Source organism: Bufo gargarizans, chromosome 1 (genome assembly GCF_014858855.1).
Source record: "Bufo gargarizans isolate SCDJY-AF-19 chromosome 1, ASM1485885v1, whole genome shotgun sequence".
Lineage (NCBI taxonomy): Eukaryota > Metazoa > Chordata > Amphibia > Anura > Bufonidae > Bufo > Bufo gargarizans.
Genome location: NC_058080.1, coordinates 251,722,380 through 251,744,385, shown reverse-complemented (window position 1 = coordinate 251,744,385; position 22,006 = coordinate 251,722,380). Strand labels below are relative to the sequence as shown.

General features: G+C 41.1%; 1 protein-coding gene across 1 annotated transcript in view; it reads left to right on the top strand.

Moving 5' to 3' along the window:
* Window positions 1-22,006, top strand: part of BMPR1B (bone morphogenetic protein receptor type 1B) — a 100,578-nt gene that overhangs the window by 49,310 nt on the left and 29,262 nt on the right. The window contains exons 5-7 of the mRNA XM_044277602.1: window positions 7,361-7,457; window positions 10,047-10,185; window positions 12,245-12,437. Coding sequence (XP_044133537.1) covers window positions 7,361-7,457; window positions 10,047-10,185; window positions 12,245-12,437 — 429 coding nt within the window. The remainder of the gene's footprint in view (window positions 1-7,360; window positions 7,458-10,046; window positions 10,186-12,244; window positions 12,438-22,006) is intronic.

The window sequence follows — 22,006 nt, the reverse complement described above, 5'->3', positions numbered from 1 at the left end:
TATAACAGAGTCTACAGTAGAAGTCTCATATTTTCCAGTCAGTGGCTATGCAGCTCTTATAGCTGTGTGGGTAAGTGCTTTGCTTCTGATACAGAAGGTCGTGGGTTAAAATCCCGGCAGACACATATCTCTCTCTCCTGCTACAGCACAGGCAAGGTCCTGGCAATACAGATAACTATTCCTGTCAATTTGTGACACAGGCAGGGTGTCTATACAGTAGTAAACTCAATATTTAATCTGTATTCAGCGCACTCTGTATGGAGACTGACTGTAGGGTTCCACCCCAATAGATCCAATAAAAATTTAGTTTGCAGTACTTGATGAACGGATTACTTAAACTTATATTGTTCTTTGATATTTCCGCAATGTTTGATGCATTTGCCACAATTGTCTTGATTTTGTACAATGCTGTATGATCGCTGGCCATGTACTATGTTCCTTATGTTTTTTTATGTCTAATATGATTTCAAATTGTCTTTTTCTGTAGTATCTGACGAAGGCATTGGTATGCCGAAACGTTATAAATACTGTCGCATGTGAAACTAACATCAATAAATGTACCTAAGCATCGATATACAAGGCTGCTGGTAATTTTTATTGTATACAGTAGTAAGGGCACTGCCGGGAGGTGAGAGAAGCCTCCTTGCTGCCGGCGCTGTCAGAAATATACTGCCCCCTTTCTGACAGCGCCCCGGGCGGCCATCTGCCCTCCCTGTTTCTTTTTCCAAGAAATGGCCCTGTTGCTACTACTGGGGCAGTATATTGTGCTGCACTCTGGTATTTGGTATTTGGTTCTGCTGGGGCAATATATTGTGGTGTCTGGTTCTGTTGAGGCAGTATATTGTGTTGCACTGAGGTATTTGCTTCTGCTGGAGCAGTATATTGTGCTGTACTGTGGTATTTGGTTCTGCTGGGGCAGTATATTGTGCTGCACTGTGTGATTTGATTCTGTTGGGCAGTATATTGTGCAGCACTTTGGTTTTTGGTTCTGTTGGGACAGTGTATTGGGCTGCACTGTGGTATTTGGTTCTGCTAGGGCAGTATATTGTGCTGCACTGTGGTATCTGGTTCTGCTGGGGCAGTATATTGTGCTATATTGTGCTGCACTGTGGTATTTGGTTCTGCTAGGGTAGCATATTGTTCTGCACTGTGTATTTGGTTCTGCTGGGGCATTATATTGTGCTGCACTGTGGTATTTGGTTCTGCTGGGGCAGTATATTGTGCTGCACTGTGTATTTGGTTCTGCTGGTGCAGTATATTGTGCTGCACTGTGGTATTTGGTTCTGCTGGGGAGGTATATTGTGCTGCACTGTGGTATTTGGTTCTGCTGGGGCAGTATATTGTGCTGCACTGTGTATTTGGTTCTGCTGGTGCAGTATATTGTGCTGCACTACGGTATTTGGTTCTGCTGGGGCAGTAAATTGTGCTGCACTGTGGCATTTGGTTCTGCTGGGGCAGTATATTGTACTGCACTGTGGTATTTGGTGCTGCTGGGGCAGTATATTGTGCTGCACTGTGTATTTGGTTCTGCTGGTGCAGTATATTGTGCTGCACTGTGGTATTTGGTTCTGCTGGGGTAGTATATTGTGCTGCACTGTGGTATTTGGTTCTGCTGGGGCAGTATATTGTGCTGCACTGTGTACTTGGTTCTGCTGGTGCAATATATTGTGCTGCACTGTGGTATTTGGTTCTGCTGGGGCAGTATATTGTGCTGTACTGTGGTATTTGGTTCTGCTGGGGCAGTATATTGTGCTGCACTGTGGTATTTGGTTCTGCTGGGGCAGTATATTGTGCTGCACTGTGGTATTTGGTTCTGCTGGGGCAGTATATTGTGCTGCACTGTGTACTTGGTTCTGCTGGTGCAGTATATTGTGCTGCACTGTGGTATTTGGTTCTGCTGGTGCAGTATATTGTGCTGCACTGTGGTATTTGGTTCTGCTGGGGAGGTATATTGTGCTGCACTGTGGTATTTGGTTCTGCTGGGGCAGTATATTGTGCTGCACTGTGTATTTGGTTCTGCTGGTGCAGTATATTGTGCTGCACTGTGGTATTTGGTTCTGCTGGGGCAGTATATTGTGCTGCACTGTGGCATTTGGTTCTGCTGGGGCAGTATATTGTACTGCACTGTGGTATTTGGTGCTGCTGGGGCAGTATATTGTGCTGCACTGTGTACTTGGTTCTGTTGGTGCAGTATATTGTGCTGCACTGTGGTATTTGGTTCTGCTGGGGCAGTATATTGTGCTGCACTGTGGTATTTGGTTCTGCGGGGGCAGTATATTGTGCTGCACTGTGGTGTCTCGTTCTGCTGGGGCAGTATATTGTGCTGCACTGTGGTGTCTCGTTCTGCTGGGGCAGTATATTGTGCTGCACTGTGGTGTCTCGTTCTGCTGGGGCAGTATATTGTACTGCACTGTGGTGTCTCGTTTTGCTGGGGCAGTATATTGTGCTGCACTGTGTATTTGGTTCTGCTGGTACAGTATATTGTGCTGCACTGTGGTATTTGGTTCTGCTGGGGAGGTATATTGTGCTGCACTGTGGTATTTGGTTCTGCTGGGGCAGTATATTGTGCTGCACTGTGTATTTGGTTCTGCTGGTGCAGTATATTGTGCTGCACTGTGTACTTGGTTCTGCTGGTGCAGTATATTGTGCTGCACTGTGGTATTTGGTTCTGCTGGGGCAGTATATTGTGCTGCACTGTGGTATTTGGTTCTGCTGGGGCAGTATATTGTGCTGCACTGTGTATTTGGTTCTGCTGGTGCAGTATATTGTGCTGCACTGTGGTATTTGGTTCTGCTGGGGAGGTATATTGTGCTGCACTGTGGTATTTGGTTCTGCTAAGGCAGTATATTGTGCTGCACTGTGTATTTGATTCTGCTGGTGCAGTATATTGTGCTGCACTGTGGTATTTGGTTCTGCTGGGGAGGTATATTGTGCTGCACTGTGGTATTTGGTTCTGCTGGGGCAGTATATTGTGCTGCACTGTGGCATCTGGTTCTGCTGGGGCAGTATATTGTACTGCACTGTGGTATTTGGTGCTGCTGGGGCAGTATATTGTGCTGCACTGTGTACTTGGTTCTGCTGGTGCAGTATATTGTGCTGCACTGTGGTATTTGGTTCTGCGGGGGCAGTATATTGTGCTGCACTGTGGTGTCTCGTTCTGCTGGGGCAGTATATTGTGCTGCACTGTGGTGTCTCGTTCTGCTGGGGCAGTATATTGTGCTGCACTGTGGTGTCTCGTTCTGCTGGGGCAGTATATTGTACTGCACTGTGGTGTCTCGTTTTGCTGGGGCAGTATATTGTGCTGCACTGTGTATTTGGTTCTGCTGGTGCAGTATATTGTGCTGCACTGTGTACTTGGTTCTGCTGGGGCAGTATATTGTGCTGCACTGTGGTACTTGGTTCTGCTGGGGCAGTATATTGTGCTGCACTGTGGTATTTGGTTCTGCTGGGGCGGTATATTGTGCTGCACTGTTGTATTTGGTTCTGCTGGGGCAGTATATTGTGCTGCACTATGGTATTTGGTTCTGCTGGGGCAGTATATTGTGCTGCACTGTGGTATTTGGTGCTGCTGGGGCAGTATATTGTGCTGCACTGTGTACTTGGTTCTGCTGGTGCAGTATATTGTGCTGCACTGTGGTATTTGGTTCTGCTGGGGCAGTATATTGTGCTGCACTGTGGTATTTGGTTCTGCGGGGGCAGTATATTGTGCTGCACTGTGGTGTCTCGTTTTGCTGGGGCAGTATATTGTACTGCACTGTGGTGTCTCGTTTTGCTGGGGCAGTATATTGTACTGCACTGTGGTGTCTCGTTTTGCTGGGGTAGTATATTGTGCTGCTGGGGCAGTATATTGTTCTGCACTGTGGTATTTGGTTCTGCTGGGGCAGTATATTGTGCTGCACTGTGGTATTTGGTTCTGCGGGGGCAGTATATTGTGCTGCACTGTGGTGTCTCGTTTTGCTGGGGCAGTATATTGTACTGCACTGTGGTGTCTCGTTTTGCTGGGGCAGTATATTGTACTGCACTGTGGTGTCTCGTTTTGCTGGGGTAGTATATTGTGCTGCTGGGGCAGTATATTGTTCTGCACTGTGGTATTTGGTTCTGCTGGGGCAGTATATTGTGCTGCACTGTGGTATTTGGTTCTGCTGGGGCAGTATATTGTGCTTTCTCTAGTATATAGGCTTTTGTGGCTCAAATGCACATTTCAAGATTGCTTTTCCATCCAGCAGCAGTGAAAACTACTGAGCATTAACATGAAGTTCTGGTTTGGAGCCATGTCAGAGCTTATATTCCAAAATTGCATTATGACCAATTATAATAATAAAAGCTAAACAGGCAGTTCCCTAATAAAATAGTTAAACTGTCTCTAAACCGGAGCTACACTTGTTGTGTATCTCACGTTAAGCAGCGAAAACCCCTTGTCAGTTATCTGCATTGTCCTCTGGGTAAAAATTGTACATCTCAGTGTCGAGATTTTCTATTTTATATATATATATACATAGCTTTTTATTTTGCTATAGATCTTCATTCCATTTTTAATTAAGCATTCACTTAACTGGTAATTGTCAGGCCTATACATTATTAATTAGTAAAATTGTAAATTGCCCTTGTCTTGTGAAGGAGCTATTTTGTTTAGGATGTCTGCAATCTCTATCAACCTGATTGAGACTGACATCCTAAGCGGTTACAAACCACACATTTCACAGAGAAGTGGGTGCCATTAAAGGAGGCTAAACTGTTAATAATCCATGAAATGAAGCTTTCAGTCCTCTGTTTCGCTCCTTTTCTCAAAAAGAAAGGCGGGCTCCCCAGTGGCTTCTCTGTTTCATCTATCACACTCTTCGAGCCGCAGCCCAGGTAGAGCGCCGAAGCGAGAAGTGACTGATGAGCCCTTGTGTTGTCCTGATAGACATCTTGTCGGTGTCTCTTTTCAAAGGCCTTCAGATGTGCCTCACATGCCTACACGGTGGAAATTAATTGCCAAAAGCAATGGAAATGGTGGCAGCTATTGAAAGCCTACAAGCTAAAGAGTTAACGAAAATATAAGCTGCAAAAAGTGCAACACGAAAGCAAGTCTTTAAAAAGCGTAAACTAAGAGGTCCCCAAGGAGACTCTTGTCTCATTACTCTCGTAAAGCTGTAACTTAATAGCACCATGGCAGGATGAGTCGATAAAGCTGAAGTTCTCGTTTTTCCATGTTCAGCTATGGCATGAACGTGGACTGTATTTCGAAAGAAATTGTTGATCTGCTAATCTCCTTCTAAGACAAGGACCGTGTCCTAGTCTATAGAGAGTCTAAGCACGGGAAGGTTATTTTGCTGCAGATTTGGATAATGAAGAATGGCTACACTGAGATTAGGGACGTGGAAGTAGTTCTTCCAGGGGGAATTCATGGAGTGAGCTGCCAAATGGATAACTCAGCTTATAAAGATCAGGGTTGGGAATATCTTGCAGATATAATTATCCGCCTTAATGAACTCACAATCGTATTACTCTTCAGCAGGTTATTTCAGTTTATGTTTAGGACCGCCGGATACTGGAGTGGACGTCATTCTAAACTCCTGGCATGGTGGCAACATAACCCATGGCATTTCTTTTACAGAATACCCTAGGCTTCGCAAACAAAGGGGTGATTTATTATAATTTTACTTTGGCATCTTTAAAATAATATTTGGTGCCAAAGTTCAGTCTGACACAATTAGGCAACCCATCTTCTATATACTTTCTAGCAAGGGACAAAAACTGTCTAAAATACATAATAAATATGCAAGCACGTTGAGGCAGAATTGTAGCACAATTAGCTAAATCTCACGTAATATGTTTCGCTCTTTTGGTCAGATTTTTATTGTGAGCCAAAACCAGTAGTGAAGCCTATGCAGAGATAGGTTTAAAGGAAAGATTTGTACCTGTTCTGTGTTTTTGACCTGTATCTGGTTTTGGCTCACATACGAAAATCCAGCACGCATTGTAAATGACTTTAGGCTTCACAACGAAGGTTATTTGTCTAGTCAGCAGCTTTTCCTAAATGTTCCCATTGAGATTTAAAACAAGATTCTGTTGCTTTCCTACCCATACTGCCTGGGTATTAGATAAGAGTAAGCCATGTGCCACTTAGGGCTCATGCAGAGAACTGTATATTTTTTATGCATCCGATCTGCATTTTTGGACCTATTCACTTTAGCACACCGTGGGTATGGGCACCAGAAAATCTGCAATATAAATGCCAACATTCAGTAGCAGCTAAAAGGTGCAGATTTAATTGAGGAGATTCTTGCAGAAATGCTACGAGGTTGATGCAGATTTCACCCTTTGCAAAGGGTGTAGATCTATTAGCAACTTAAATTGACATGCTGCAGCTTAAAAGCCCACACCGCACGTCACGTTACATGCAGATATTGTTGCGTGTGGATGAAATGTTTTATCCGCGTTGCTGATGCTGTAAATACTGTGGATTTTCTGCATGCAATTCTGCTGCTGACAATCCGCAGCTTTTACCCTAACTGTGGTCAAACCCTTAGGCCTCCTGCACACGAACGTGTGGTTCCCGTTGCCATATTGCGAACCGCTTTTGCAGATCCGCAATACACGGGCGCCGCTCTGTGGCCATTCCGCATCTTGGATGCGGACCCATTCACTTCAATGGGTCCGCAAATCCGGAGATGTGGAATGGTGCGGAACAGAAGCATGAAACGGAACCCTACGGGAGCACTACGGAGTGCTTCCGTGGGGTTTCGTCCCATACTTCCGTTCTGACTTTCCAAGGATCTTGGGAATCCCAGCAAACCTCTTTTGGGCTATTACATTACTTGGGAAAAAGCTTAGACTTTTCTACTAAAGATGGATTCTTGTTATTATAGCTAGCAAAACTTTTCTGATCTATTACTACAATTCTAAAACCCAGGACTTGACCTAAACTATATTGCATGATTGTCAATTCTTTTGAAAGGGCAGCATGTAAGCCTATATGGAAGTATGTGGCTGGCTGCAGGTTTGTCTAGGGTTTCAGAAGCCAGATGATCACCAGGCTGGCGGCAAACAGACGATCACCAGGCTGGCTTCATATAAAAAATGGGTTTTTGTGGTGAGATTTGTTTTTCTGCCATTCAAATTGATGCACAAAACACTGTACATTGGCATTTTATCACTACTTATGCCAAAGCACTGTAAATACATTGTCTACTAGCACTTCATATGGCAGGTGTAGCACACAGTACATATTGTCACTGATGGACAATGATGACCACAGTAAACCGTTAAGACAGGTAGAAGCTTACTATGTTTGTGATTATGTTTGTAATGTTAGTATAACTCTTGAATCCAAAAATTAAACATTTTTTAAATCCTATTCATATTTTCCCCATAGACTTTGTTGATGGCAGTATCCATTACATGGCTCTTCTGATCTCAGTGACTGTTTGCAGCATCATCCTGGCTGTCATCTTAATATTCTGCTACTTCAGGTAAGAACAAGCCACTAGTGTCTGGATTAAGATATTCACCTAGGAGGAAAGCAATAGGAAACAACCCAGTCTATTCCATGTTTCCTCTAAGATTGAATAGCTAAGGGTGTGAGACTGCCATCTACAGGGAATAGACCATAGGCAGAGCCTGCTGAGAAGGGGTGTCATGCTGAGATGAATGCAATGTCTATGGACAACATAGAATGGTTCCCTCACTTTGAACCCCCCTCTATGAGTTGACTCTTTAATGGCGGTCTTCGATTTCATAATTACTTTTTTTATCTGCCCAGTCTGCCCCAAACATTTCATATATTTACCCGATACACCTGTTTTTCATGTCAGAACTTTCTTTCCCTTGTTCTGTGCATCACTGCATCCTGGCAGGGTGTTTTGAAGCAGAACATTGGCTTGGCAATGTTTTGGGAACTCTGTAATTATGAAAAACCCTTTAAGGCTAGGTTTACACCACATTTTACCATCCCAATGAAACATACTGTTTTTTATCATGGAAGATAAAGACACCAAACAAGGGGTTATTGCTGATGAAATGACCCTTTGAACGAACAGTAGACAAAATCTCATCTTGGTGTCCTGTTGGCAGCTGAGCCCATGACTTGAGTGGGGCAAGGAGAAAAAATTCAGGATGTCAAAAAATAAAACATTCAAGTAATTTTGGAATCTACAGTACAGACCAAAAGTTTGGACACACCTTCTCATTCAAAGAGTTTTCTTTATTTTCATGACTATGAAAATTGTAGATTCACACTGAAGGCATCAAAACTATGAATTAACACATGTGGAATTATATACATAACAAAAAAGTGTAAAACAACTGAAAATATGTAATATTCTAGGTTCTTCAAAGTAGCCACCTTTTGCTTTGATTACTGCTTTGCACACTCTTGGCATTCTCTTGATGAGCTTCAAGAGGTAGTCACCTGAAATGGTTTTTACTTCACAGGTGTGCCCTGTCAGGTTTAATAAGTGGGATTTCTTGCCTTATAAATGGGGTTGGGACCATCAGTTGCGTTGTGGAGAAGTCAGGTGGATACACAGCTGATAGTCCTACTGAATAGACTATTAGAATTTGTATTATGGCAAGAAAAAAGCAGCTAAGTAAAGAAAAACGAGTGGCCATCATTACTTTAAGAAATGAAGGTCAGTCAGTCCGAAAAATCGGGAAAACTTTGAAAGTGTCCCCAAGTGCAGTCACAAAAACCATCAAGCGCTACAAAGAAACTGGCTCACATGCGGACCACCCCAGGAAAGGAAGACCAAGAATCACCTCTGCTGCGGAGGATAAGTTCATCCGAGTCACCAGCCTCAGAAATCGCAGGTTAACAGCAGCTCAGATTGGAGACCAGGTCAATGCCACACAGAGTTCTAGCAGCAGACACATCTCTAGAACAACTGTTAAGAGGAGACTGTGTGAATCAGGCCTTCATGGTAGACTATCTGCTAGGAAACCACTGCTAAGGACAGGCAACAAGCAGAAGAGACTTGTTTGGGCTAAAGAACACAAGGAATGGACATTAGACCAGTGGAAATCTGTGCTTTGGTCTGATGAGTCCAAATTTGAGATCTTTGGTTCCAACAACCGTGTTTTTGTGCGACGCAGAAAAGGTGAACGGATGGACTCTACATGCCTGGTTCCCACTGTGAAGCATGGAGGAGGAGGTGTGATGGTGTGGGGGTGCTTTGCTGGTGACACTGTTGGGGATTTATTCAAAATTTAAGGCATACTGAACCAGCATGGCTACCACAGCATCTTGCAGCTGCATGCTATTCCATCCGGTTTGCGTTTATTTGGACCATCATTTATTTTTCAACAGGACAATGACCCCAAACACACCTCCAGGCTGTGTAAGGGCTATTTGACCATGAAGGAGAGTGATGGGGTGCTGCGCCAGATGACCTGGCCTCCACAGTCACTGGACCTGAACCCAATCGAGATGGTTTGGGGTGAGCTGGACCGCAGAGTGAAGGTAAAAGGGCCAACAAGTGCTAAGCATCTCTGGGAACTCCTTTAAGACTGTTGAAAGACCATTTCGGGTGACTACCTCTTGAAGCTCATCAAGAGAATGCCAAGAGTGTGCAAAGCAGTAATCAAAGCAAAAGGTGGCTACTTTGAAGAACCTAGAATATGACATATTATCAGTTGTTTCACACTTTTTTGTTATGTATATAATTCCACATGTGTTAATTTATAGTTTTGATGCCTTCAGTGTGAATCTACAATTTTCATAGTCATGAAAATAAAGAAAACTTGTTGAATGAGAAGGTGTGTCCAAACTTTTGGTCTGTACTGTATGTAAAACTGGTAGATACAGGCCATACATATTTTTTTTATTATCCTTTGGATAGGTCATTAGTATCTGATTGCCAATCAGCTATTTTGAGAAGGAGGGAGCGCTGCTGCCTTCTGGCAGTTTACCACACACTCAGCCCCAGTCACTTGAACATGTGAATGTGTTGTCACTCCATCGATCAAATACTGATGACCTATTCTGAGAATAGGTCATTAGTAATAAAATCTTGGACAACCCCTTTAATGCATTCTTTTATAGTATTTTCAATTTTATATATTAGGTATAAAAGACAAGAGGCTAGACCTCGTTACAGTATTGGCTTGGAACAAGATGAGACGTATATACCGGTTGGAGAGTCACTCAAAGATCTCATTGAACAGTCTCAGAGCTCTGGGAGTGGATCAGGGCTCCCCCTACTGGTAAGAAAATCATCAGGAAATTATTTGAAAAAATTATGAATATAAAATATTCACTCCACGTGAAATTCGAGTAAAATAACCTGATTGGTTAGAAGGAAAGCGTAGCTTGTGTCCTACTGAAATTATTTATGTTTTCATGTTACAAGTTTGTAAACTTTGCAATAATTAATAAACAGGTCAAATAAAAGGTCGTATCATATTAGAATATTATTACTTATATGAAACCTTGCTTATGCAGTTGAGATCTCTTTGACCCAAGCATGCAATGGGGCAGAGTTACTAATCCTATAGATGTACCAAATTGTTCCACAGATGCACCAAATGATGACATTTTATGTCTATCTAGGTGCATTTACATTACATAATGTGGCCGCTCAGATTAATGGAAGGTTGGCAGCTGAAAATTATCTGGGTTTGTCATTCCCATCCAACTAGCTTATAAATGTGAATACAGCCTTAGGATATATACACATCTTGGGTTTCACATGGATTTTGACACAGATTCTGTGCCTAAATCTGCATGAAATCCAGATCCCATGCATGTGAAGAGAATTTTCACAACCCTTCTTACACTTCCAGCTGCAGAGAAAAGGAGACTTGTCACTTATTATGGGCAGAAAGCACAAAGGATTAGCCCCAATGGATGTAAAAGGGGCTAATCCTTGTGCAAGTCTGCTGCAGATGTTAACCACACACAACTGCAGCAAATGTGCAGCAGAAATCGGAGGATACAGCCCCAGATTTCAGTAGCAGACTGAAATCTGTGAACATACTGTTAGGCTCATTTAGACTGTCTAATTGTTGTTCCTTCGAATGCTCGTTCAACAAGAGAATTCATCTTTCTTGTGGACACCTCTATATCATTTATCTGGAATTGTGCTGTGCAAACAGAGATCTGATTCCCAAAAACAATGAATCTGTATGAGGGTGAGTGATCGCAGTAGACATCGCTCGTCCTCAGACAGCGGAGGTGATCGCTGCTTGTAAATCGAGCTCTTCACCTCCACTGATGAGTCAGGAAGGAATACTTTCTTGCCGACAGTCGTCTGCTCATCGATGCAGTAGAAATGTGCCTTTATAGACTTCACTAAGTACATCCCATTTAGCACCAGGGTTCCCTCACATCTGAGACTGAGTTGCACATATCCATATAGTAGTATATGGGACGTTTACTCTACAGTAGTTCTTACATTTCAGCCAGCAATTACGACATTAATGGACAGGGCTGCCTGTGTTATTAGCTGTGACTATACCTGCTGAAGACCCATTCGGGTTTGACTGAAGTAGGCATCAAAGTGAGCATGGCACTGCACTCTATGAGATATAAAATTGGCACACCATGCTTACAGATGGACAGACTTTTCTGACCTAAGCAACAGGATAAGGGATCAATACCCATTGCAGAGGATAGACAACCCAACTGCTACCTCATAGCTACATGACATATTACTGTGCAGATGTTTTCTCCTATACATTGCTGGAGTGACTATAGTGGGTGCATAACGTAAGTAAACACCATAGGCAATATCAGTGCCGGGTTATCTAAAATCTTTCATTTATTAAGGTCAGTATGAGTTATACAATGGTTCACTTTTATTTCCCCTGATCAATACCGTGGACTGTATTATGCTTTAGTGGCATCATACATATTAATATAACTGTTATATGTCTCCGTGTAAAATAATCCGATTTTTACTTAATTCAAAGCAGATGAAAACAACAAACCTCTTAGTGAATTATTAAATCATTTTTCACATTTAAATTTCTGATAAAGTAAGCCTGTACATGTGTGTGGCAGCAAATGAACCAAGAACTCTTTAGCAAAATAACCTTTGTCAATATAGCCTCAAATTACAGCATATTTAGTTTTACGGTTTCGAGCTGTACAGGGCCATGGTAATATTTTCAGGCACTCTCGGGAGGAAGGAGAAATGTTGCATGCAGGAAAATGAATCTCCAGTGATATTTTGTACTCCCCTCTGTTTGCTCTGGATTAGTCATATTAATGCTGGGTGGTCATTTTCTTTGGTAAGTTATATGTTATTGGTCTTGTTCGCAGGTACAAAGGACTATTGCAAAGCAGATTCAAATGGTGAAGCAGATTGGCAAAGGGAGGTACGGAGAAGTGTGGATGGGCAGATGGCGTGGAGAGAAAGTGGCCGTCAAAGTGTTCTTTACTACTGAAGAGGCCAGCTGGTTCAGGGAGACTGAAATCTATCAGACAGTGCTCATGAGGCATGAAAATATTTTAGGTAAGTTGTGTTAGTGTGAAAGGGATTTCACTTAAAAAATGGCAACGAGAACTTTAAAGCTTTTAAGCAGAGTCTGTCAGCAAGTTTGACTATACTAAACTAAGTGGGGGATGGGCAGAGCAGGGCAAACATACATTTTTTTGATCTTTTATGATCAGGAGTAGTGTGAATGTGATGTTTTATTCTGCCAATTTCTGCTCCTGTTAGTGTCTAGTATGGGATTTTACTGTGAATTGCTCTCTGTATTGATCTGCTTTACAGACCCTCCTATTGCTCTGAGCGACCTCAGCACTGGCATCCTGGTTAGATGCTACAGCTGTCACTCAAAGAAGAGGGGAAGGGCTGTGAAACAGTTTGAAGCAGAGACTAGAGAACATTTCACAGTCAAGCTCCACCTTCAGTGCAATTAAAGAACAACCTGGTAAAATACAACTTCCTTTTCACACCATTTCACAAAGTTATGTTTGTACAGCACTCCCTAATCTCAACCTAGTGCTGTCAGTAGTTTAACATGGTCATAACTGCTGACAGACTCCCTCAAAGCCATAAACATTAGATTAATATTTGTTGAACCCATCAGTGAGATCAGGCCACCAGGTAATGTGTGTGAGAGCTTTATGACTCTTCTCCATTGACAGATGATGGTGGAGATAAGACTTGGGCAGTTAGTTTTCAATGTGCACTCCCCACTCGGAAAAAAATGCATGATGGGCCACGCCAAGTGTGGTTGGGGGAAATCTACCTAAAAATGATGGATAGTCTTAGACATTTACAAGATGCATGTAAGGGTGGGTTCACACTAGCATTAGGGATTCCGTTATGGCTTCCCGTTATAATGGAAAATAATGGAATGCCCAGACAGAATGCAAAACGGAAGCCTTTAAAAGGCATTCCGTTTGCTTTCCGTCCTAATAGAAGTATATGGGAAAACATAACGGATCCGTCTTTGTTTGTCTGTCGACAGGACTTTGTTTTCCGTCTTGTATAACGGGACCCAGACGGATCCGTTTTGATTCCCATAGACTTCTATTAGGACGGAAAGCAAACGGAATGCCTTTTTAAAGACTTCCGTTTTGCATTCCGTCGTAATACAAGTCTATGGGCAGAAGAACGGATACGTCCTTCTGTCTTATGGATTCCGTTATTTTCCGTTATAACCATGTATAACGGAGAGCCATAACGGAATGCCTAACTCTACTGTGAACCAAACCTAATACATACTGCTGGAGTTATTTAAACTAGTGAAAAAGTGAAAATAACTACTGTATACGTAATTGTCTATTTCTTAACTGTCACTTACCTGACCTGCTATTTGCTGTACTATTGTAGGATGTCCATGGTAGCATTAGCTTCAAGGCACATATAGTAGATACGTGTAAATGAGGGTTATCTTTTTCTTCAACAAGAGTTATAGGATTAGAAATTAAAAATGTTGCTGTTTTCTTGCCAATTGTGTCCATGGCTTGTCCATGGCATTGCTTCATGAAAAAAAGAGATATCGTAAGGAAATACTATGGTCATCATGCAGAACCACAGCCGGCAAACCCAGAAACAGATTTTTTCAGTCCAACAAAATGATTATAGACTTGCTGTTTGAGTGCTCCTCTAATAGTTCCAGTTTTTGTGAACGTTATTCTTTGCTATAGCAATAAATGTGCTATATCTTCTACCCAGCTCAGGTAATGAACTCTTTGCAGCCACTTTCATGTGCAGCTGGGCGACAAAATGTATTTTAGTGTATCTGTCATCATCCATGTACATCTTCACAAAAAATAGTTGATCATTAGTTAGGAAGCAGAAAGGTTTCCTCATAACTGACCATAAAATTTCACACAATGCACTTGTCAAAGTGAAGGTTTTAATTACTTTGAGTAAAGCAGCTATTCATCACTGGCGATGAGCTGTAAATCATGAATTAGTCTTCAATTTAAGGACCTTAATAGCCCCATTTAGTCGTTGTAGAATGCCAGTGGATCTCAACCTGTGTCTTTCTGTCCGGCACTTTAGCAGAGAGCCAGGGCTCAGAGCCACATTAGCTGCTTTTATTCACCGTCTTTTATCTTCAGCTTAGACAGTTTCTTGAATTCATCCATTCTGTGAAAGTTATGGGCAAAATGACAGCTATTTTATGGGCGTTGGGGTTAATGTGAGCTGTGGTATAAAAGATACACCTTCTCCGCAGATTGTTCTCTAAAATAAAACTCACATTATTCGGCACCGGGCATAAAATTGCCTAGACAATCTTACGTCCGACTGACACAGCAGATGCTGTAGAAGTCCGGTAGTCAGTCTGGTGGTCACATGATTACATCATACAGTATATTAATGACTATGAATCCACCCATCAAAGGAAAACTAAACCTAGGAATAAATACTAAAAGTGAACAGTCAGATGCCTTTTCTGCATGATCCTGACATAATATTGTAAAAACTGTGCCATGAACACAGGGGTTAATCTCCTGCCGATCTCTTAAATCTTCAACTGCTGGTCTGCTGAGGGGTTGGGGCTTAGCAAAAGGGTTGGGGCATAAATATATTTCCTGCCTTACTGCAGATAGGATGCGGCAGGGAGGCTTCTGTTCTAGCCAGTTGTCTTACAGCCAGACACATGGAGGAAGGGGACATATGATGATGATGATCTCCTGGGACGCATTTCTTTTTGTACTTATCAGTTTTAGTATGAGGCAAAAGGATAGGAAAAGATGACTGGAGGAACTGTTGGAGAATTTTTTTACTTTTTTTTTTGCACATTTCCTGTGTTTAATGTTCCTTTAGGAAACATACACATCTTCCCTGTCCTTTAGATCTTTGAAAAATAAAAATAATCTTTTTTTTTTTTTTTTGCCTATTCCTGACACTCAAGTTTGTGACTCTTATAAAGTCTCAGGTCAGTTGGGACGTAGGTCAGTCTTTGACCTTAATAATGTTCCATAACTCTTGACACTGTAAGGCTGGTTTCACACTCATCATTTTTGTGAGGAAGTTTTTTTTTTAACAATCCGTAGTTAAATTTAAAACAGAACTACATACAATGCATTTTGCTTTGTGTCTTTTTTTTTCTTTTGGATCAGTTGTGTTTTTTCAAATAATGTTCTCAATAAGACTTGAAAAATACCAGATAAAACACATAAAAAATGTAAAAAAAATAATAAATGCTACAAAAAAATAAAAATAAATAAAGGTAAGCTCACAATTTGCACAAATGGTGATAACTTGGCCCAGCAGATTTGTGTGTGTGGCAAATCTGCAGAGTTTTACAGTGCAAGCCATTTTGTGAAATCTCATCCACACGCAGTAGTAAAAAAAAAAAATCAGCAATGTAAATTGACATTAGATCTGGATTTAAAATCATCTGTAGCATGTCAATTTATGTTGCAGAATTAAACCACATTGTAATGCATAAGATGAAACCACAGCAGACCTGCACCATAATTTGCAACAAATCCACATGTAACCTAAAGATCCATCCATATCCTTAAAAACATTTGAAATTCATGTTTTTTTTTGTGAAGGCGGTATTATGGGGAATTTCTAGGAAAGTTCTGCTGTGTTCCTTAAAGGCTATGGACACCTTTGGGAGCAATTTTCTTATTATTGCATTCTACTCATTTTGGGCTAAAAATAATTTTTTCAACTGGTCTTTAAAAAAAATGATAAACAGCTTTAGCGTTCAGTGGATTTACAGACTAGTAGGCTCTCTACTTCACACTGAATCCATCAACTGGATCTGTAGCCCTTATCTCTACTTTGATAAGAACTTAGCTTAAATTAGGGTTTATGAGCTGCCAGGGGTTCAGAGATAAGGGCTACAGAGAGCGCTATCAGAGCAGCTTCCTAAAGTGTGAAGCAGAGAGCCTGCTAATCTGCTAATGCCCTGAGACTTAAAGCTGTAGAAGAAAAACTGTTGAAAATTGTTAATAAAGACCAACAGCAAAAAAGACTTACATCTCTAAATGAGTAGAATACAATAATAAAAAAATGTCCCCATGGGTGTCCACTTAACCTTGAAGGCCTCTTTTTGAATGGGGTTTTCTGAAACATTACTACTGATGCCATATGCTCTGGATCTGATCCGTAGGGGTCCAACACCACCGTCGCTCGCAGTAGCACTGCGGCCCTCTCTCAGCTTAGGCCAAAAATCATCAACCTTCGGCACGCAAGATGTGGTAAAACTACAACTCCCACCATTCTCCATTCACTTCTGTGGGATTTCTGAAAACAGCTGAGCAAGCTGGCATGCTGGGAGTCGTAGTTTCACCACAGCTAGAGTGCTGAAGTTTGCTGATCCCTGATCTAGGCCATGTGACGTTACGTTCATCGATCACATGGCATAGGTGCAGCTTTGTCCCATTTAAGTGAATGGGACTGAGCTGTGATACCAACACAGCTGCTATCAAATGGACAGCACTGCGTCTGGTGAGCTGAGAGAAGGCCGTGGCGCTACTGTGAACGCTGTTGTCTTCTCAAACAGTTGATAGGTGGGGGTCCTGGGTGTCAGACCCCCACATATCAGATACTGATGACCTGATGACTAATTAGGATAGGTCATCATAAGTAAAGTCTCGCAATACCATAGTCATATATTCGACTATTATATTATTGTTACATGTCTTACTCTTATTCACTCAGCATTCCATTGCACCAGGGCAATATTGCAAATGCTGCATCCTTCGGAGAGTTCTGAGTTTTGTCTTTTTAATGTCTTTTTAGCCTCTGCAGCCATATGTTGTCAATGTACTGTGCTGTATTATGGAGCTATGCCTTTTTTATAAGTAGTTTCTCTAGAGGAGAATGACCCCCTTATAGTGAGTTCTATTTATATGGTATGTTACAGGAATGTTTGTTTCATCATAAAATACATATGGAAGACTAGATTATAGCCAAAATACAGTCGTGTTCCTTATCTCTATGTAAGAACTTTATTTGGCCTATTTTACCCTTAGATAAAATAGTGCCTTGTAATCACAAATGGCAGAATAAAATGATATAATGTATATATAATATAACCCACAATAACCCTCATAAAGATTTTATAATATGGGAAAATCATTCCACCAGTGATTCTGCTGGGAAATAATACAGATGTAGCATGGTTAACAATCAAACTCAAATTTCTTAACTAATCGCGTTATCTTGAAACAAAAGCAATTGAAGGTGTTTGCTCAACACATTTAGTTTAGATAACACAACCCATAAAGCATGAGTGTTAACTCTACTACATCTGTATGTGATCATAGTTCAATTTATCTTAGACATACCATCATGTTGTATAATAAATAAGGTATTATTTTTATGGTGTCCATTGCGGGGTTCAGCGCTAGGACTAGTAAGGAAATTACTATTGCCCTCTTTCAGACAATTATAGAGAATAGCTAAACTAAAACCGTATCATTGGAATTAAGGAACTAGCAACCTGCAATGGCTTTGATTTTCAGGTTTGTTGTGCAAGTAATGCCATTTTAATAGATTCATTCAGAATCAAGACAGATTGAATTCAGATCTGCCACACTGACAGAACCTCACGTACAGTTGACAGGTCCAATGATTAATTTAGTGCCGGCCTATTGAAAGCTCATGAAAAAAGACAGATGGAAAATGAAAATTAATCTTTTGCCTCATGGCACACACACAGTCGGACACTGCAGTGTTTATTAACTCGCTGTCTTCAGTTCGGAGTTGAAATTAACACATTTTTTTCACTATTGTGAAAAAACACGTTGTTTGATTAAGGCTGGCGTAACACATAATTTTTTTAGCTGTTTTGGAATATTATTCCACATAGGCATAAAACTCCAGTTCCAGATGTTATAAGAAGGACCATGGGAAATATTAAGAGCAGATGAAACAGGCATCTTTTTGTAGTAATGTTTTTTCAGACTTGAGGTGTGTTTTTTTGTGTCGGTAGCTTTTTTTTTTTTTTTTATTGCAGCATGCTCTGGGCCTGGCATTTTTTCCCTCACTGCCTAGTGTTTTTCTCCTATTGGCCTCCATAGTTTTTTTTTGTTTTCAACTTCACATAAAGGAGTGTGCAATGAGCATTTTTGAGGGGTTCTTTTGGCCCAAAAATGCTGGCGACAAAACAGTGTGTGAAGCAGCCATAACACATGTCTTTTTAGAAAAAAAATTATATTCACACGAGTAAGCCACATTTTAAAATAAACAGAACGGGAAGAAATGAAAGCTTGTGGTGATTTTATGTAGTTGTTTCAATGGCGTCTAAGACAATGAATTTATTATTGTAATAAAAATCATTATTTTAAGTTCAAACATGGCAAACAGCGCCGTTTAGAATCCACTGACTGGTAGTTGTAAAAGTTGATGATTACAAATGTCTCCACCTGGTGGCAGTGTTCTCATATTGTATCTAAGCACCACTTTTATTACAAGAAACAACGTTATGTGAAAAATGAATACAGAACTGTATGGAAGGACTTCTGGTATTATTCATTTTATAGAAGATTTTTCAGAACTTGATTTTATAACAGATTTTTCTGGTATTTTTCCTGTAAAAAGTTTTTTATTTTTACAAATGTTACGGAATAAATACAGCGTTTAAAAATGATAAAATAGTAGTATTTGTGAAGGATCATTAAAAATGTTTTTCTGCTGCCCTCAGACAGAGTAGCATAGAAGTCCAGAACTGACTGATGATTTTGAGTCTTAGAAAGCTGGAGATAACCAATTTAGAGGAGTTCTGTAGGGGTATCCAACCATGTATATACGGCAACAACAGTTCTCTTTTAGACTATAGAGTTATAATTAGACTGACTTGTCTGGGTAACTGTCATAGGTCATGGAAAGTGAAGAACAGAACATCTATTGGTGCAAAATCCAGACTTGTCCCATTTCTTAAAGGGGTTTTCCATTAGTTTAATATTAATGGCCTATCCTCAGGCTAGGTAATTAATGTATGATTGGTGGGGGTCCACCTGTGAGCACACCAGCCGATCAGTGAAGAGTCCACAGTGTGAGTGTCAGGACCTCTTCAAACAACTGATTTGTGGGGGTGCTGGGACTTTGACCCCCACAGTCCGATACTGATAACCTATCCTTAGGGTAGGCCTGCTGCTTTCTTATCAAACAGCTGATTAGCAGGGGTGCCGGGAGTCGGACCCCCATTGTTTCTGATATTGATGATCTATCCTGAGGATAGGTCATTAATATGAAAAAAAAGCTGTCAACCCCTTTAAATAGAAGTGGACTGGTGGTTGAACAAATGATTGCCTAGTGAACCACTATTATGCTGACACAGTCATACACATTTTAGGCTACTTTCACATTAGCGGTTTTTGCGGATTCGTCATGGATCTGCAAAAAACGCTTCCGTTACAATATTATAACCGCGTGCATCCGTCATTTTAGGCTACTTTCACATTAGCGCTTTTCGCGGATCCATCATGGATCTGCAAAAATGCTTCCTATACAATAAGACAACCGCATGCATACGGATCTGGTTGTATTATGTCTTAAATAGCCATGACGGATACGTCTTGAACACCATTGAAAGTGAACGGGGACGGATCAGTTTTGTATTGTGTCAGACAAAACTGATCCGTCCCCATTGCCTTACATTGTGTGTCAGGACGGATCCGTCTTGCTCCGCACAACATTACGGACAAAAAAACACTGCTTGCAGCGTTTTTCTGTCCGCGATGGGGACACATCCAAACAGAACGGAATGCATTTTGGTGCATTCTGTTTCGTTCAGTTCCGTTTTGTCCCCATTAACAAAGAATGGGGACAAAACTGAAGCGTTTTCTTCCGCTATTGAGATCCTATGACGGATCTCAATAATGGAATTGGAAACGCTAGTGTGAAAGTAGCCCTGGTCAGAATCGCTCATTGTAGTCATTTAGATTGGCACTTCATGTTCAATGATACCAGTCAAAGGATGAATGATCTTTCGGCGAATGTTCTTTCAAAGAATGATTGTTGGCGGATGAAAGATCTTGCGTCCTACTATCATTTTAAACATGACTGATTTCTCTCAAGATGGCAATGATGTGTCAGGGTCTCCCAAAAAACATACTTTTTCATTGAAATCTCCCATTTTCATCAACTTTAAAATATGGAGAGGGACATTGAGCTGACATGGAAGCTTTAGGCCTTGTTCAGTTCCACATACCAAGTCAAGAGTTTCTAAACATTTTTTTAAACTTTTTCAAGTAGATGGTGAAGCTCACATAGATATCTACACATTTTGGGGCACATTTATTAAGACCACGTTTTAGACGCCGGTCTTAATGAAGCCCTATAGCTTGTAGTGATCTGCCGAAGTCATGAAGAGACGTCGGCCTCTTCATAACTCAGGCGGATCCTCCACTACTTCTAAATGTAAGACAGCTTCCTAGTATAATAGTATATTAATTTTAGCGCCTCTAACAGGAATAAACCTTTCTGGCATATCACACATATGTAAATTAAGTTGGATTCACACAGCTTTTCATACAGTTTTTGATGCTTGGATCCTAAAAAGAGAAATATAAAATAAATACTTTTCTGTACCCATCTGGTTTTAACAAAAAATATATAAAAATGCAACATAAACTGATATGTGTGAACAAGGCCTAATACTAAAATAAACAAGTCCCACAGAAAACAAAAAACGGGGTGGCACTGCTGTAAGTCCCTTTCAGAATCCAGCACTCAGTTTCCAGTACTATCTTGTATCACTTATAGTGGTGTTCAGTCTTAAGTCTTGCAAATCGATATAAAGAAAGAAACAGGCAGGCGGCACTCACCAAAAGTAGATATTCTATATTCCGGTAGTTGTACACTTACATCAGTACTATCATAGGGCAGACACAGATAGCGCAGGAAAGTATCTTGTGGTGACAACCGTTTCGCACCTAAGCGCTTCCTCAAGCACAGGAAAGTAGCTTGTGGTGACAGCCGTTTCGTGCCTCAGCGCTTCCTCAGGCCTGACGAAGCACTGAGGCGTGAAACGGCTGTCACCACAAGCTACTTGCCTGCGCTATCTGTGTTTGCCCCATAATAGTACTGATGTAAGTGTACGACTACCGGAATAAAGAATATCTACTTTTGGTGAGTGCCGCCTGCCCGTTTCTTTCTTTATATCGAAGGCCTAATACTAAGCTGTGAGGTCTATTCTGTAAGACCGAGTTAACCTGCCCTACTGCCTCCATTGTCCTGATGGGACTATTTCATCCCCTTGATGTCAGCTCGATGCCCCACGCTAAGCCGATCATCACTGACTCACCACAATAAAGCCTGACTCTATAACTTTTATTTTTTTCATTCACTAAATTCATTCACTAAATGTTTGATGTCTTTTATTTTGTATCTACTATGGTTTCTGGTTACAGCTGTAGCTTCTAGGAAACAATGAACCAGCCAACAATATAATCCTTTCACTAAAAAAAGAATAAAAACGGATTCAGTGTTTTTGCTTGATTTTGTTGTGGTAAAAGATCACATTACTCTGGTTGACATTTCTGAGTGTGTGAAACATAAGCTTGTCAAGATGAGCGATTAGCCGGGAGGGCCGGAAGAATAATCCACACTTTGTCCATATGTCATATTGGGCAGCACATATGGTTGTGGTCTGT